Source organism: Odocoileus virginianus, chromosome 7 (genome assembly GCF_023699985.2).
Source record: "Odocoileus virginianus isolate 20LAN1187 ecotype Illinois chromosome 7, Ovbor_1.2, whole genome shotgun sequence".
Classification (NCBI taxonomy): Eukaryota; Metazoa; Chordata; class Mammalia; order Artiodactyla; family Cervidae; genus Odocoileus; species Odocoileus virginianus.
Window position 1 is genome coordinate 49,068,412 of NC_069680.1, and position 14,230 is coordinate 49,082,641.

The 14,230-nt window shown below is 38.3% G+C and overlaps 2 protein-coding genes across 7 annotated transcripts in view; one reads left to right on the forward strand and one right to left on the reverse strand.

Moving 5' to 3' along the window:
* PHYHIPL (phytanoyl-CoA 2-hydroxylase interacting protein like) overlaps positions 1-8,131 on the forward strand; it is a 112,056-nt gene extending 103,925 nt beyond the window's left edge. For both annotated transcript variants that reach the window (XM_070470684.1, XM_070470685.1), the window contains exon 5: positions 183-8,131. In XM_070470684.1, the coding sequence (XP_070326785.1) occupies positions 183-717 (535 nt within the window). In that variant the 3' untranslated portion in view covers positions 718-8,131. The remainder of the gene's footprint in view (positions 1-182) is intronic.
* The window catches only part of FAM13C (family with sequence similarity 13 member C), a 137,428-nt gene continuing 124,437 nt past the window's right edge, over positions 1,240-14,230 (reverse strand). For 4 of the 5 annotated variants that reach the window (XM_020907665.2, XM_020907666.2, XM_020907659.2 and 1 more), the window contains 4 exons: positions 8,630-8,725; positions 7,121-7,320; positions 5,281-5,382; positions 1,240-2,845 (listed from right to left, as the gene is read on the reverse strand). In XM_020907665.2, the coding sequence (XP_020763324.2) occupies positions 2,722-2,845; positions 5,281-5,382; positions 7,121-7,320; positions 8,630-8,725 (522 nt within the window). In that variant the 3' untranslated portion in view covers positions 1,240-2,721. The remainder of the gene's footprint in view (positions 2,846-5,280; positions 5,383-7,120; positions 7,321-8,629; positions 8,726-14,230) is intronic. The other variant, XM_020907660.2, reaches the window with a different exon arrangement.

Here is a 14,230-nt window from a genome sequence, read left to right on the forward strand (position 1 = left end):
GAAATTTAGCCTTTTGTAAGTAATGTCAAAAGACGCATTCTCCTTGATCTGATGGTAGGATGGATGAGCACCCAGGCTGTTAATAGTAGACAGTTGACTTGTAGTCTAACACCATTCAACTCTACACATTAGTAGCTCTACCACCACTGTACCTAGCAGTGACCATTTATTTTCTCTTGCAGAGAACATCATGGGAATGCTATGCAGCCCTCTGTCAAGGATAACAGTGGCAGCCATGGCTCTCCTATCAGTGGGAAGTTAGAAGGCATCTTCTTTAGCTGCAGCACTGAATTCAATACTGGGAAGCCACCCCAGGATTCACCTTATGGAAGATACAGGTTTGAGATTGCAGCAGAAAAACTTTTTAACCCCAATACTAACTTATACTTTGGGGACTTCTACTGTATGTACACTGCTTATCATTATGTGATTCTGGTCATTGCTCCTGTGGGATCACCAGGAGATGAATTTTGTAAGCAGCGCCTTCCTCAACTAAATTCCCAGGATAATAAATTTCTGACCTGCAGAGAAGAAGATGGGATGCTGGTTTACCACCACGCCCAGGATGTCATTTTAGAAGTCATTTACACTGACCCCGTGGATCTTTCTCTAGGCACCGTGGCAGAAATCACTGGTCATCAGCTCATGAGTTTGTCTACTGCAAATGCAAAGAAAGATCCCAGCTGCAAAACCTGTAATATTAGTGTTGGACGTTAACGCCCACTTTTCTTATTCTTAGTCCCCCTTTCTTCCAGTAGGAGCCCTGATCCTCTGTTGTCCATTTTCATCACCCAGATGTTTTCCACTGAAGCATGCATATGCCACTGTCACCAAAAGCAAACCACCACTTTTCAGATTTCCAAGCTGTTGTAGTGTTTTCCTATTCCCTACCCTTCCCATGACTTTGAGAGATGAACTATCCTAAGTTGTTTCTGACACTCTCTTGCCTAGATGCTGCAATGTTTTTATTTTTCCTTTATGCCAAACATAACCAAACTATTATATAAACTGCTTTAGTAAAATACAAAATAATGGCTTATAAATGGTGTTTAAATACGCTCTCATTTTACTCTACTGAACAAATATTGGGATAACTCCAAACCGCATGAAAGTGTAATTGCAGCATGGGTTAATCTCGAAGCCTAGATTGTCAGCACTTCCAACTTGTTGTTTGACAGTGTTATTTATGTTATTTATATTAGCTAACAGGAAACAACTACTGTGTTTCAACATAATAAATATAATAGAAAAATATTTTATTTGTATTGTTGTATAAAATATTTACAATCTCATAGAATATATAGAGTTACATCTTAATAGCAATTGTATACATGTCACGAAACCATTTCCCTTATCAAAGACGTAGTTTGTAAACCTCAAATAGTTGTGTATCTGTCCTGTTACAAGTACATAACTTTAATTAAATTTGTGAAGGACATTATTCTGATTCATAAAGGTTATAAAATATCAGGTAAACATAGGTAAATATAAAGAAAACAATAAGCCTCTGAAACCATGTGCTTCAGAAATAGTCAATATTAATCCCATCCAAATTACATGAAAATGTGAATTTGTTCACCATTGTGCTTAAACATTACAGAAAAGAGAACTACAAACATGGCTGGTATGAGAAAGAAAATGTGGACCTTTTACTTATTTTTACAAAAGCAAAATAATAAACGTGGTTTAATACAAAACAACAAAACAATATACACTGAAGTTAATGACGCAAATAAAATATTCCGGCTTCTTTTCCAAGGTGTTATAGCAAACATTTTCTAAACCTTTCATTTTATGCAGAATGAGGAACAACTATATAGTTCATGGGGAAAATTTTTGACTTTACAAAATATAGACCTTGGAACATTAAGAAAAACATATATTCCCAATGGAAAAATAGTTTATATAATCTTACAGTAAACAAAAAGATTAGCTATTATAACTGTGATCACATTAGATTATATGCTACAGACACATCTATCCAAAATACCTATTTTCAAATTTTAATACAGTATTTTATTTTAATATAAACATCTGTCAGTTATAAACAAAGATAATTCACAAAGTACATGCTATCAGAATGAACTTTGGTAATCAGAAATGTAAAATTTTAAGGAACAGATAATGTGCTATTTTTATATAGAAATAAAAAATTAGCAGTGACACATTCTAGTATATTTTAGGGTGCTGAAAGCCTAGCAGTCTTAAGGGACAAGGAAGTAGATTTTTTATCACTTAAAAATCTATTAGAAGTTTCAAATAAATTACATTCTTACTAACTGTATCCCTTTTTATGTAAAATGAGTTTCTTTTGTTCTTATTGATTTTTAAAAATCATGCTCTTTTTCATATGTCAGTATAAGCAGTCTTTGGATATTAAGTAGACTTTCTCTAACCAGTGGTCCATTTAACAGGTGGACGCTTTGTCCATCTGAACATTACTTCAGATGTTTTCTGAAGTAATTATACTGACTCTGCATTTTCTCCTTGGCATGGAGAAGGCTGAATTTTATTTTCCAATTATATGTTACTTACTGTATTTTCTCCAATTTTAATCCCTTCTACGCATTTATAATTACACTTGCCACCCATTCTTAACAGCAGCTAATACTACCACTAAAGTGCTTCAGTTTTCAGTTGTCATACTACTTAGCAAGAACGGCAGAGGAAAATAAACTTGCCTTATTGCAGGTGAAAGTGATCACAAACATTTCCTGAACCTCAAATAGTTTTGGCCACATCTTGCTTGCTGATGAGGACCTCTAGTAGTCTCAGTTTGGCTTTTATATGCTTGTATTCATGGTACTCATCTGCCATTGGTATCCGATCCTCCTTTTGTGGACTTCTGCAAAAAAAAAAAAATATATATATATATATATATATAATGCATTAGTTCATTAAGGAACCAAGTCATTAAAAATCCTTTTTTAACTCTGTGAGAAAAGTACAGGGCAGCAACTTCCACTTGATTTTTGCATCAAGTCTTTTTTCCTCTTCATTCATTCCCTCTTCCATGTGTTACTAGGTTTCAATGTAATAGTGCTCTGAGAAGTTAAATATTATAAGTGTTCTGCAAACACATTGTCCAGTGCATAGACATATAGCACTGGGGAAGTGGAAAGGTCTGCGGGAAATAAAAACCAGAACCCTCAAGGTATTTTTTACCTAGTCTTTTCTCCCATCATCCAAGCCTGTGCAGAATATTCAGCCCTTACAGTGATAGTTGTTTAAAATATCAACCTAAAAATATTACAAAAATTACGTTTACAGAAATAACATAAATCTATGGTAATAGGAGGAAAAAGCTCAGAAGCTACCTTACAAACATGAATTATTTCTAAACTTTCTTGTAATTATAGTACTTATCTCTGTTAATGTATAGAAGAGTCACAGAGAAGTTCCTTTCAGGAATCTGAGTCTAAATTGTAGTGGTTCTTTGCACACTAATTCTACTAAGAGTAGGCTAAGGATCATGCACATTTTTATACATATGCCTCCTAACTGCCAGATGTTCTTGACATTTACTTTGAAGAATAATTGGGTAACATCTGGAGTTAAAATCATCTGCCTTCCCAGAAAAATACATTGCCAGGATATGTTTTCTAAAGGACAAGAGTTAGTTCAGGATCTCCTTAGTTAATAAAGATGGCCAATTGCTTTTAAAATATTTCCACCCATGACTTTGAAATACAAGGACTGGAAAACCCAGATAAAGTCACCACCATTGCTACTGAATATAAACATAGATCCTCTCTAATATAAGTATGGCTGAAAATGGGTAAAAAGCTGACAACCTACACCCCTTCCACTTTCCCAGTCCTGATAAAGTTACATTTCTTACAATAAAAGCACAGCTAACAATGCACATAGATTTGTGTACTGTTCTGAGCCCTGAACTAGAAATTTCAGGGCAGTATATATAGTGTTAAACACCAGTAGATAACTATATTCTTTGTGAATCTATAAAGAGTCTTCCCTGAAATCTCTAGTTCAGAACTCAGAACAGAGTTAGCCAGAGTTCCTCTTAAGTTAATATAATTCCTTTGCCTCCATTCTGTATTCTGAGCCAAACTTATCATAACTGGGTATCTAAATACCACCTTAACTTGTGTAAACATACCTAAATAAAGAAATAGTCTAATTTATAGGGAAACACTAATAGTTCATCATGCAATTATCTCTGGTCTGGCACACTCCACTTTAGCTAATAAACAAGAATGCAAAAAAAACCACAAAAAACAAGAATGCATTGACCCAGGATCAGAATTTTTACTAAGTATTTCCTTAACCACTTTTCTCATTATATAAAACATACTAAGCATTTAGCACAGGTCCTGGCTCATAACTGTTAAGGTCATATCTAGGTAATTATGCTTCTTGCATGATGACTATTACCAAGAACATTTATAGAACATTAAAATTTTTAATAATCTATTTGCATGGTTATTTTACCTATGGACAGGTAACCCTTCCCAATGAAATGTTTTAGAAAAGCAAGATCTGTATTTCATAGCCCTTCAACTATTTGATTTTACTTGTAATATGGCACCACTTCTGCATTTAGTTTAAGTGTATTACCACAAGAGGGCAGATAACCTCAACCAAGTAGTAAGCATATCTGAAGTGGGTTTCGCACTCACTAGTGCATTTAAAATACTATACATAGAACATAACTAACTTCCCTGGATGTCAGAAGCATGCCAAGTACCACTGCAGACCCATTTGGCAGGACTAATAACACACCAGAAAGTGCTAAAACTCTTTAAATTGCCTGGGTTTGGATAGGTTAAAAAATGTAAAAATTGTATAGAAATTCTATAAAGGAAAAAAGAAAATAAATTGTTTTATATTCTGAATTTAACAACCGCATAACATTTCTCATTAGATAGTTAACATCAGCAGAAAGGTAGGTCACTTGGACTTATAACAGTCAACTTACAACAAAGAACTAACATGGGCTGAAAAATCAAATAGATTTATTTAAGGTTTAGATAAATTCAGTAGTTATAATGGGATTTATTATGCAAAGTTAGGGAATTTGGGGAATTCATCTTTTATTTTTTAAAGATTCATGTCTCATACTTGATAGCTACAGTCTCCTATAAAACATACCCAATAATGATACTACCCAAATGCTGCATTAGACAAACGCTAGCTGTAAGTCACTGGAAATTATGTCTTGTATAAAGTCACTGTTACTTAAAAAAAAAAAAATCTGAGCTTACTACTGTTAGTTCTCTAGGACTTATTAGCTTAAAAAATATCTCTGCCCACACTTACCTTCCTGTTTGTTTAAAAAACTGTTCCTCAAATTCTCTCAAGGCTTTCCGGAGTCTCTTCTTATCAGCCCTAGTTTCTCGGAGATGGTCAAGAAGTACAGGCCTGTATCGGGTAGAATACATATTTGCCATTATGGAGCTCTGGCATAACTGAGAGAGATGAGCAGAATTAGATATTTAAGAAAAGGCTATACAGAAGTGTTCTACTTAAAAGACTGACTTTTGAATAAGGATGATACATGTAGAGCCTGACCAGGGGGAGCACGTGGCAGGGGGCATCACAGAGGAGGAAAACAACACCATCAGAAAGTGGAAAGGATGGATGGTAGCAAGCAGACTGAGTCCATTAGAAGAAGTGGGGACAGTAAAGGCCCCATGAGTGCATGAGGGAGAAGCATTTTGTAGGCATACTCATCAGTTATCTGGTGACAGACTAGAGACAGGCTAGAGGGAGAGATTTTAAAAACAATTCTACTCTGAATCTTGACTATAGGGGGAATGTCAAAATCCCTGGGAATGAAACAAAGACCCAAAGAAAGCTGTAATTACGTTGCAGATTCTACTTACTTCATTCTAAGAGAGAAAAGTCAACTACCTGAGACAGGAGTCTACCTGGGGAGCTTGTGTCTGGTTTCAGAAACTCTGTGAACTCCCTGAAATTATATATGGGCATTTTCTATAAAGAAAAAGATTCCATTGCTTTCCAAAGAGCCCTACATACTCCCTCCCTACTCCCCCCCAAAAAGTACAGTTGCTTTAGAACAGCCCACCAGCCAGCCAGTCAACCAAGAAAGAGAAGAAAGGGAGGGAAGAAGGAGAGAAGAAGGCAGGGAGGGAAAGAGGGAAAAATGGAGGAAGAGGGAAGACTGATGTTCTGCTTCCAAACAGGTCACTCTTCTCTCAGCTGAAACTGGGGTGCCAGCTGATAACAAGCACACTAAAATCTCAGCTTACAACCTAGTCCTTGGTCTTTTCTCAGGTATTTGTGGGGATTCCATCCCTTTCTTGGGGCATATATACTCTCCACACTATTACACATGTTAAAAAAACTCATAATCTGGCCTATAATATACAAATGAAAGAAGGCCAAATGATCAGAGGAAGGCCAGCTACTGAATAATACTAATAATGACACTAATGAAAATCCAAATGGCTCCTGACTGAGGAGCCATTAGAAGAAAAAGGTCAGCTCATTTACTTAAGTCCCAGTCTGGCAAAACCATTTTATCTAAATAGAATAGAATAAAGGTCCTGACAACTTTTGACCCAACGCAGAATCCCAATTCCTTTTGTTCTAGCATCATCAAAGGCCAACACTACCAGGCATTAGACTGGTACCAGATCCTGCTGAAATGACATGCAGTGGTATAAACTGAACCTCAGCCCTTATGATATCTTTAGGACCATACTGGACTTCCCAGGTGGCTCAGACTAGATAAAGAATCTGCCTGCAATGCAGGAAACCTGGGTTCAATCCATGGGTCAGGAAGATCCCCTGGAGAAGGCAATGGCAGCCCACTCCAGTATTCTTGCCTTGAGATTTTCATGGACAGAGGAGACTGGAGGGCTACAGTCCATGGCGTCACAAAGAGTCAGATATGACTGAATGACTAACACTTTCTTCACTTTATTTAGGACCTTATTAGGAGCCTTGGTTCTTCACGGCTTTATCCCCTCAATTTCCCTGTTAGGAGGATAACTAGATTGTGTTTTCTGGTGAATGGCATTTTTAAGAGAGTGTAATAGCTCTTCTGAGTTGTATATTGTATGTACATATAAGGTCCCCCAGACCAGAAGGAGTTCAAAGACGACTCCACACTTAGAATTCAATTCACACTCACATGGTGGCCTCGTGTAAATTGGACATGGAGAGTGCTGGCGGTTTGACTTCCTTCTTTTCGTCAGGGAGCAGGAGCCTCACAGGCTCAGTCTCATTAGAGTGTGCGAGGTGATCGCCAGTAGGAGAGTGAGATGCTGGATTTGGCAAAGAAGGCTGCTGACTTCCCTGTGGACAGTCTTCATCAGAGTCTTCTTCCTCCTGCTTATCATAAGAAGAGTTCAATAGAGTCACAAAGTGCTAAGTGCCTCTTAGGGAAGCAGAAACAGGAAGAGGGAACCATAAATAGACACTATGAAAACAGTAGGTGACCCCTGTGCTTACTGAGAACCAAGAGGAATGCTAGCATTCCTCAGCTGCATCAAAAGAAACTTAACATAAGTTAATAAGCAAATAAAGCACCCATGCTGGGCTAAAGTGCTTACCAAGCTCAGCTTCCTCTGCCGGCCAAAGAAGGCACAGACAACTGGGAGATGTTCCAATCTGGGCTGCACTGCCTCGCAATCTTCCCTTCCCCAACTCATGGGCCCCAGCTTCGTAAGAGTTAACATGGGTGTAGAGAGATAGACCACAGACCTCTGTGTCCTGCTGTCACCCAAATTAGATCCTGGTCTGGGCTCAGATACAGAGAATACTCAGAAAATGGACAAATTCAGGGAACAGCTTCATGAAGGCCAAAAACAAAATGGAGATTCTCCGTAACCTATTCTGATGATGCTTGTCACAACCAGATGATTTTCTTGCAAGGAAATCTGAAAACCATTCCCTGTTTTAAATTATGCTTCCTTAATAGGAAAATCTCAAAATATGAGTCACTGTGTCTCTGTGTTTATAGAGTTGTGGAAGTATAAATGTACGGAAGTATACTTAAATTTGTATCTGTTAATATTTATTTTCTTTTAATATTGACATCTTGAGCAAGTGACTGTTCTAATATTGGTGGTGTAGGATTTGTGGTGCTTTTCTAGTTCTGTATTCCCATAAATCATTCTTAATTAAAAGTAGTCTAACCCAATTTCAGTATTCATATTTTCTATTGAAATAAATCTGCTTCTATCTTACACAGTGATGGTCAAATGGTAACAAAAACAAATGCTGCATTATTATCAAAGAACACACAAATCAATTTTCTTATTAAAGGAGAAAAATTAACAACACCAGACTAAAACGGGTTCTGTCTTGTCTAGCTGTGCTCTTTGTAAATTAGGTAATGCCAGACTAAAATCCATCATTTGTTCTCCTCACCCAAACAATGAAAGCAAATGCTAAAACTGGCTTCAAAAATAGAATCACTATATAGTCCTGTTTCACAGTAGTTTTAATTACCAGCCACTGTTAAGTACAGTGTGGGAGCTGAGGGAGACCTCGTTTAGACGCTGTGACACAACTGGCCGTGTGGGCAGGATATCCTGCCAAGAAGGCTTGCTTACCACTCTCCTGGTGCCGCCTCCCTAACTAAGTATCAGGTTAGCACAAGGACAGTTTAGTAGTGAAGGCAAGCTTCCTGACTTACAATTGTTGGAATAAGGGAAGGTGTGGACAAGATTTGCTTGATAATTCTATATCGGTCATAAAGAGGCTTTATGAGGTTCTTGTCTTGCTTCGTTACCTAGAAAACATGAAATTAATTATTGTTCCTTTCTCAAACAAGAATGAAAACACATCAATGTTTTTAACAGGCAAAAAATAAAAGTTTTGAAGCCTAAAAGTTTTGAAGGGATTACAGTACTAAAATGCAACAGTAATCTTCAAAAGGTAGGTCATTGATAAGATACTGTATGAAGCACATGCCAATTTTCTTCTAGGAAAAGTTTCTTAAAGGAGAGGTCCAAGTTGAGAAAGATGTTTTTAGAGCTTACTAGAGGAATCCTCAGTGTTTAAATGGTAAGGCACCTTTAATTATTTAATTAAAGAATTAATAATTCTTTATTTCTTCATTCTTAAAGAAACTAGTGGGTGACTGCAGCCTATCAATTTTTCTTCTGAAACATGTATTTTATCTGGACTTGGAAGATTCTATCCACAGATACCAACACTTTCCAGGTCTTTGTCACTACATACTTGGATTATATGCTAGTTTACTGGCTAAATCTGACATAAACTAAATATATTGAATAAAACAGTAAACCTCCCTGGATTCTCAATTTCCTACCTATATAACAAGGATGTTGGGAGTTTAAAAAGTTCCTTCCAACCAAAAAAAGTGTATAACATCTTGGTCCACCAATCCATTCTATTACCCTTCTGCTCTTTCACTCATCCCTAAACACTATTTTTAACATGCCACAAGGCACACACAATTTTAAATAGTTTCCTACTTACCTATTAATCATCTGCCTAACTGCCCACCCACCGACCTATCTCTCCATCCAAAATGACCAAACTCCTCTGCTTGCTTTGGTTTTCCTTCCTGATGTGTGTCCTGCATGAAGGTTCTATATATTCACTACACACAGACTCTGTTTTCCTCTGGCCCAGTGGATCTCACTTGGCAGGTGGTGGGAAGGAAACAGTAGAAATAGCACATGGCACACGCACCCCAGGGTCCTGACTCTGCCCTCCAGATTCCCGATGAGAACCCCGGAGGAAGAGAAAATGGCTCAAATGTGTCTGTTTTCAGCCTTCTAGTTATTCTCATGCTACCCCACCTCCATCCCAGCTGAGAGCCATTCTGGCCTCTGCCGATTTTCACAGAGAAAAGGAAGTGAAACACCTGTATCTCACTGTCTGGGCCTCACCTGTTATCTGTGTTGTAGCCTTGTCTGCCCAAATAAATTATATAATGTATTTCTTCAAATTCTCATGGTACACATGTATATGCTTTCCTACCACCCATCTAATAACCCAGGGTTTTATATATAGTAAAAGCAGTCTGATTTTTAGCAATCTTCATATAAATTCCACAGGCTATCTGACCCAAGGCTCTTTTATTTTCAGTAGAAAGAAAGACCACCTCTCTATGTAGAGCAGTTCATTTATTGGTTAAGTAACCCCAAGAACCTTTCATTTTCTAGTCCAATCATTCCTTAAAGGTTTTTTTAGTCATGATACATTTTTACACATGAAAAATTCACATATTAAATGGGATTTTAACAGGTGACAAAGAAAAAAATTTCTAGGTTCGGAAAACAGTAAAATGTTTTTTTATTCAGTATCTTATTGGGACTTACATTCCATAGAAAGCACTTTGAAAAGGATGCATTTAACTATTATTGGCATCTCTCTATTGCAGTTTGATTTTGCTTATTTTTACAATAAAAATATTTTATATTATCTGGATTCTAGAAAAGCTAAATTTAGTCTTAAAAGAGAAAAAGAAAAGAATGACCAAAAAGCAAGTGAGAATGATGAATGCCATTACAGAAAGGTTCCTTCCACAGATGCTACATAAAAGTCAGGGCATGTATATAATGTATGGAATTCATCCTTCACTCTGATGATTCTATGATTTACTCTTAGGATCACTATTAAAGTAATCCCCAAAGACAGATGTGAGGGTTCAATGGCCATAAGTATAGGACACTGTCAAAACTTTAATACCATCAGTGCTTATCCTCAAATACATTTGACAGGACAGCAGGCTGCCTGAAGAATAAAGGTTAGTGGCGAGACATATGCCAGGAGCTGTCTTCTACTCAGGGGCCTGTGGAAACTAGTTATTATGAGGCCTGCAAAGTGGATCTTCATGGTGGAAAATGAGTCCAGAGGTAGGCTCTGCAGGACAGGTAACTCCAATCAAGGGGCTGAGATATATTTGACTCAGCTATTCCTCATTCCTCGGCCACTTTCTACTAAGATTCAGACCATTTTCTCCTCTGACTCCAATGGCTATTTCTGAAATGCATCCCGCTCCCCAACTCTGCATAGGCTGGGTATGATATGTTAGTAGTATCTAACATGTTTTTTATTTAAATAGAGAAAACAAGGATCATGTTGAATAACCTGCAAGAGCCAGAGAGAGATCCGGAGTGTGAATGGTAGTCCGATTTTAAAGATAAATTTAAGGAGATAAACCCTGAAGCTAAATGACCCTTCCTTCCTGCTCCTCCACTTTTTTTTTCATTTATTTTTATTAGTTGGAGGCTAATTACTTTACAATATTGTAGTGGTTTTTGCCATACATTGCCATATGACCCAGCAACCCCATTCCTGGGCATACACACCGAGGAAACCAGATCTGAAAGAGACACGTGCACCCCAATGTTCATCACAGCACTGTTTATAATAGCCAGGACGTGGAAGCAACCTAGATGCCCATCAGCAGACGAATGGATAAGGAAGCGATGGTACATATACAGTATGGAATATTACTCAGCCATTAAAAAGAATTCATTTGAATCAGTTCTGCTCCTCCATTTTATGGCATCAGAAGAAAGGAGACTTCAAGAAGGATGAGCAAGAGGGGGCCATGCACAGAAGGAAATTTGACATGCTTTGTTGATAGCTTGACATCTCCATCATAAAAACTGCCCCACCCCACCCCACCCCACCCAGGAGGTTACTCCAATCCCCAAGGTCTGGCATGGCTGCCCCGAGCAAGCTGGTTTTCCAAGCAGAACTGCTATTGAGTGGTCAGCCCCAGTGTTTGCTCCTTCTGGGCCCTGGTCAGACAGTCGTTCAAGAAAAAACTGCCACAGCCTGAGTGCTTCTACCACCACACTTGTTTCCCTTCTCCCCACGGCGCTGGTCCCCTGTGTTCTTTCACAGGAAACCACAAAAACAGAGAAATCACTCAAACCGTCACCATAAACAAGCTCTCTCTTGGAGAGGGAGGTAGAACTGACATTCCCCTCTCTGGACAGAGAGTGATGGGAATCCATTATTCTTTAGCCTTAAGGACTCAAGTCCTGCCAAGCTTTCCCTGAGTCTGTCTCCCTAGCCCCTCACTGAGGGAGACAGTCTGTGTGGAACAAATCTGACTGTTTCAACTAACCAGTCAGTCCAACAACACAGGAGGTCACTAGTGAAAATCACCATGCAAAAGAGTTGCTGGAGAGGATGGCCAGGTCAGTTCAGATTTCCAAGCACAGGCAGATCAATACCGGCCTTGAAAAGAGAGGCTGTAAATTCAAATAACTGGCTTCAAAAAATTACACACTATATTTAATTTGGAAAATTATGGACTCTCTGAACCTTAGATTCTTAATATGCAAAATGAGGATTATTTTTAATTATCTTATGTAAATGTCCCTGGCACAGAGTCAGGCATACTAAATGTTATTTAAGTCATCAAACTAGTTGATTTGAGGTTACCATCAAGGTTGTAAATTACTAACAGAGGAATACCATGGTGCTATTAGAGCTTAAGTTTAATAAATAATGAGAAACTATGTCAACATGAATATGCAAAATGAAAAAAGGATACATAATTATGTAGAATGCTACCTTTTTTTAAGGGGCAAGTTAAGAATGTATATTGATCCTTTCTTGCATATGCCTTATATAGAAACTCCAAAAGGACACAAAAAACATTACTAACAACAGCTCTACCTGCTCAGGGGTGGGAGACCTCAGAACTGGAGCTGGCAGATGGGGAGGAGTCTTTTTAATGTGTAGCTTTTTCTGTTTTTTGAACTATGTGAGAAAGTATTACCTATTCAGAAAATTAAATTTTCATTGAAAGGATAAGTAGACAGAAGAACTTGATGGGATATTCCTTTTGGTGACTTTTTCCTGTATGTCTTCCCTCCCTCCAATGCACAACTCACTAATCCATGATTAGATTTATTTCATCTTTATAATTATTATGTTTTTTAAAAATCTGCTTTTCTCTTCAAAGATGCTGCAGTTGATGAAGGGGCAGCACTTGGTAACCTTGGTAACCTGACCCTACCTACAGGTCCTGGAAGGGACAATAAAAAGGGGAGAGGTGTCAGTTCCAATTCAGCATTTCAGAGGAAGACATAGACAGGCACAATAATCAGAACTGAGGGATGATTCGCTCACTTCCAGGGCTCAATGCACACCCTGCGACCTGGAAGTGACTGTCTCCAATAATCACCCACAAATGATGGAGGGAGAAAATCACCCAGTGGCAGGATCTGAACTGACAAGGCCATGCTGTAGGGTCTCCTGCATTTATCAGTCTTAGGACCAGCTCTGACTAAACACCATGGCAAAAATTTCAGGAAGAGTCGTAATAAAGGCATCTCTAGAAAAGAAAGAACTCATCTCGAAAGCTTTAATATTTAATGCATTTTAAGCAGTAAAGCAAAGACCCCAGATGAAAATCATCTGTCATTTTGAGTTTAAAGAAATGGGATCTAATGAGATCACCTCAAATGCTAATCAGTTCCCCAAGGAGCCAAGAACAGTGCTGTTTGAGAAATTTTCAGGCCTCCCTTTGCCGCTTGTGTGGCTTCTAGACTGCCCCCTTAAGAACCATCTATAGCTGCCCGGCCACGTCAGGTTGGCTGTGTGAAGTTCTCCCGGAACAATCCTGCAGCTCTAGGTCCTGAGACTCAAACATTCCACAGCAGGTGATCTCTTTTTAAAGAAACTAACTTTAGCCTACTGCAGAGATACAAGGCTTCTGTGAAGGGACTTCTGACACTAGGAGTTTCCCTGGTGGCTCAGCTGGTAAAGAATCTGCCTGCAACACAGGAGACCCGGGTTCAATCCCTGGGTTGGGAAGATCCTCTGGAGAAAAAGATGGCTACCCACTCCAATATTCTTGCCTAGAGAATTCCATGGACAGAGGAGCCTGACAGGCTATAGTCCATGGGGTCACAAAGAGTCGAACGCAACTAAACAACTTTCACTTTTCACTTTCTGACACTAAACAGTTCAACGCATGGCTGATTCATGTCAATGTATGGGCAAAAAACCTTCACAATATTGTAAAGTAATTATCTTCCAATTAAAATAAGTAAAATAAAACAAGAGAAATAAACTGCCATTTAAACAAAAATGACTTCAGAGATGACTAGAGAACTCAGAGTTTTTCTGACCTTCAGACTTTCAATTACATGCTTTTATTTGACTTAAATGCCTCAGCAGAGTGAGGGATCATCCCAGTTTTCCCAGGACTGAGACTTTTGATGAGCCATGGAACTTTCGGTGCTAAAGTTAGGAAAGTCTAGGGAAACCTGGGATGGTAGGTCACCCTAGTCCT